Here is a 3,585-nt window from a genome sequence, read left to right on the forward strand (position 1 = left end):
CAATGTTCCAGGCAGCTCTGCACCCCATTCAATATCAGAAAACACCCTTTACAGAAAAAAGAGGTTCTCTCTGATTTTCACCCTTTGGCATGGTCCACCTGCTATTTGCAGTTAACATACAAGGGCTGGTAGCTTCTTCAGCAGTTAAAGATGCGTGAAGAACTGGAATGGACCATAACCCGGAAGGCACATGTCAAATAAGCAAAATACATTAAAACAGGAAACCAATTAACCCCCCCCCCAAAAAAAAACTGGAGCACATCTTTTTCTGTCTTCTGAACAATCTTATACCTTCAAACAAATACTGTATATGGTATGTCTAGTTTTCTGCATCACTCTATTCGTTCAAAAAAAAAAAAATCACACAGCTATCAAAATTGGAAGCTTCATCACTAAACCCAAGACATATAGGGAAGATGGGTCACGAACACAAATCATGGCTCCGCAGATAAACAGTATACACAAAGAGGAAAGAGTCAGAGTTCTGGCAGCACACTCATTTTATTTTACAATTAGCTATCTGTGGTATGGGCTCTTTGTGAGAATGGAGAGATATATTCCAGAGGGTCTGTGTGCTAAGCTCAGCTCCTGAGTCCAGTCGAGGCTGTCTTGACTGGCTATGTGTTTGTCAACATTGCTTTACCTCTGCAAAATACACCCCAACCCGTGTGACACAAATAAGAACAGCTGTGCCCTGCAAAGTTCAAGTGAGTTAATCAGTGTAGAGGATTTAGCTTGGTATCTGGCACAAACCGAGTACATGAGGGTAGTCAAGGATATTGAAAGGAAGATGAAATGACACCATTTTGTGTGACATGAGACATTCAAATCCAAGATTTTTCTAAGAAAAAGGAAGGGGGAGCAATTTGGAGAATTCTATTGCTAACTAAAAACTGGTACAGTCAGGGCTGGAGAGATGGCTCAGCAGTTAAGAGCACTGACTGCGCCGGGCGTGGTGGCACGTGCCTTTAATCCCAGCACTCGGGAGGCAGAGGCAGGCGGATTTCTGAGTTCGAGGACAGCCTGGTCTACAAAGTGAGTTCCAGGACAGCCACGGCTACACAGAGAAACCCTGTCTCGAAAATCCAAAAAAAAAAAAAAGCACTGACTGCTCTTCCAGAGGTCCTGCATTCAATTCCCAGCAATCACATGGTGGCTCACAATCATCTGTAATGGGATCTGATTCCCTCTTCTGGTGTATCTGAAGACAGCTACAGTGTACTAATAAATAAATAAATAAATAAATAAATAAATAAATAAATAAATAAATAGATGTTGTAAAGTATACTTGATACATTTTTTTTAAATGGAACTATAGCAATTACAGAAAAGCTCATCTTAAGTCAAAGGAAGGAAGAAATGGCCAGAAAGAGGAAACAAAGAACCAAGAGAAGTTTAAAAATAACAAAACAATGTTTTAATTGTTATTACATCTAACTTAAATGCCAATGGTCTAAATATGCCAAGTAAAAGACAGTTACTATCAAAGTAGATTTAAAAAAAAAAAAAAAGATTCAATGACGCACATTACCTGGAAAGACCCACTTTAGCTGGATCGATCTTTTTGAGAAGGCCACAGCCAAGTCTTGTATATTACCCTTTTCCTAAGCACCTTTCTCCATCTTCCTTAATACCTGTGTTTAAATCTATAATAAAAAGCTATAATAAAATTGTGTTTAACAAACTCAATTTTGGCTAAAAAAAAAAAAAAAAAAAAAAATGCTGGGAAGACGAACGACTCCATCAGTAAAGCCCTCAAAACACAAGCCTGGGAACCTGCGTTCGGATCCCCAACACCTAAGTTAAAATCCAGGCATAAGGCAGTCTTATAATCCCAGCACTGAGAAAGCTGAGACAGAAGGATTACAGGCACTTGCTGGCACCAGTCTAACTGAATTGGTGAACTCCTGCTTTAGTGAGATGTTACCATTAAAAAATAGTAAGGTAGGGGACAATTGAGAAAGACACCCAGAGAACATCCCACAATGTCTGAACCGGAAAAGAGAAAGAAGTCTGACCCAGGTCAGGCACTTCTTCCTGAAGAGGACAAGGAAATTTTAGGTGGTGAGCCAGCTGATGGTGAACTAACTTCAGAGTTCAAATTATGCCACAACTTCTGATAAAATCCTAAGGAGTCAATGGACCCTCATCCAGGAATTGGAAAGAAAAAGACATCGAGATCAACATACTGTCTGTCCCCAAACACGAACATATGACAAAATTCCACCTTGCTCCCGCCAGCATAATCTTCATGTGGTATTTGATTCCAGGATTATGGGAGGCATTATCCGCTGTGGCAGTGCCTGAACGATCCTACCAGGCAGCGCCTGTTCAAATGAAAGGCAGCTTGGCTTATGGGACTGCACTGCTTCACACGGACGGGATTCATGTGAATGGATGGGATCCCAGCACACAGTCACTTCACTCAAGATGTCCTCCAGTGCTCGGCCACTAGTACACGTTACTGATTAGGTCATCTGAAAAGACGGTTTAAAGTGACTCCAAGCAAATGAAACGCAGATTCCAGACTCTCATGGTGACCATAGGGGAATCTACAACTCACCTTAACAGGTGGGATCAGCCAGATGCCGCTGTGGACTGGCTCAGCTCACAACCTTGGGTTGGAAGTCTGCTCCTTGGCATCTTGTCAACTAAGTTTAAATACCCTGGTAAAGACCTTATGAAAGGAAATTCGTATGGTGGCATCTGATGCCCAAATGACCACTTATGTGATGATGAAACAATACCTGGATCAATGTATGGGTGGGACACTAGCCTTACCGCAGGTTGCAAAGGAGATACCACCTTTCCTCTCAACAGAGAAGGATCTCAAGAAAACTTTAGGGGAATGGTTTGAACTTATTGGCACTATAAGACACAGTGACTATGAAGTTAGGCCCACGAGCATTTCCAAATCTCTCCTCAGCAGCACTCTTTTGGAGCAAGAAAGATAGTGCAACAACAACAGCATTTAAAGCTCCAGTGTTTCAACCCAACCTAGATCATCCCTTACAGAACCTCTACTTCCAAGGGCTCGGGAAAGATAAGTCATAAGATCTGGAATCAGAGGACAGATGAGTCCAAAATGTTAAAGCCATCCTGAAGTTAGTTGGTGTGACTGGATTCTCTATCAACAGATGAACCAATGCTATAAAAAGAGAGAGAGCAGGGGGAGCAGAGAGGAGACCCAGTGTCAGCATCTCCCCTCTCTTTCTCTCTCTCTCTCTCTCTCTCTCTCTCTCTCTCTCTCNCACACACACACACACACACACACACACAGGAAAGAAGTCTACTTTAACAAGGACATAGATATGTTAACGCTAACACAGATTTGTGGCAGTTACATTACTCGAGAGAGCTGGAGTTGCTGAATAACTTCAAATCTGGCTTCAAAGCTAAGAAAGTTGTCAGCGACAAAGTGGAGCATTATATAATAATAAAAGATGTAGTTCAACAAGACATATACTGTATCCATCAGTATAATGAAAAAGTATCAGAATAAAGAAGGCAAAGATGGATAGAAAGCCGTCTTGGGCATTATGGTACACACCTGTAATCCCAGCATGCAGGAGGGTGAGGGAGGAG

General features: G+C 41.8%; 1 protein-coding gene across 1 annotated transcript; it reads left to right on the forward strand.

The window, feature by feature from the left end:
* Window positions 1-2,212: 2,212 nt before the first annotated feature.
* Ebln1 (endogenous Bornavirus like nucleoprotein 1) lies at window positions 2,213-3,054 on the forward strand. Its single transcript, XM_021214332.1, is given in 4 exon segments — window positions 2,213-2,389; window positions 2,507-2,683; window positions 2,685-2,878; window positions 2,880-3,054. Coding segments are annotated over 4 exon segments (723 nt in total).
* Window positions 3,055-3,585: the final 531 nt, after the last annotated feature.

This window comes from Mus pahari, chromosome 15, assembly GCF_900095145.1.
Source record: "Mus pahari chromosome 15, PAHARI_EIJ_v1.1, whole genome shotgun sequence".
In the NCBI taxonomy this organism is placed as follows: Eukaryota; Metazoa; Chordata; class Mammalia; order Rodentia; family Muridae; genus Mus; species Mus pahari.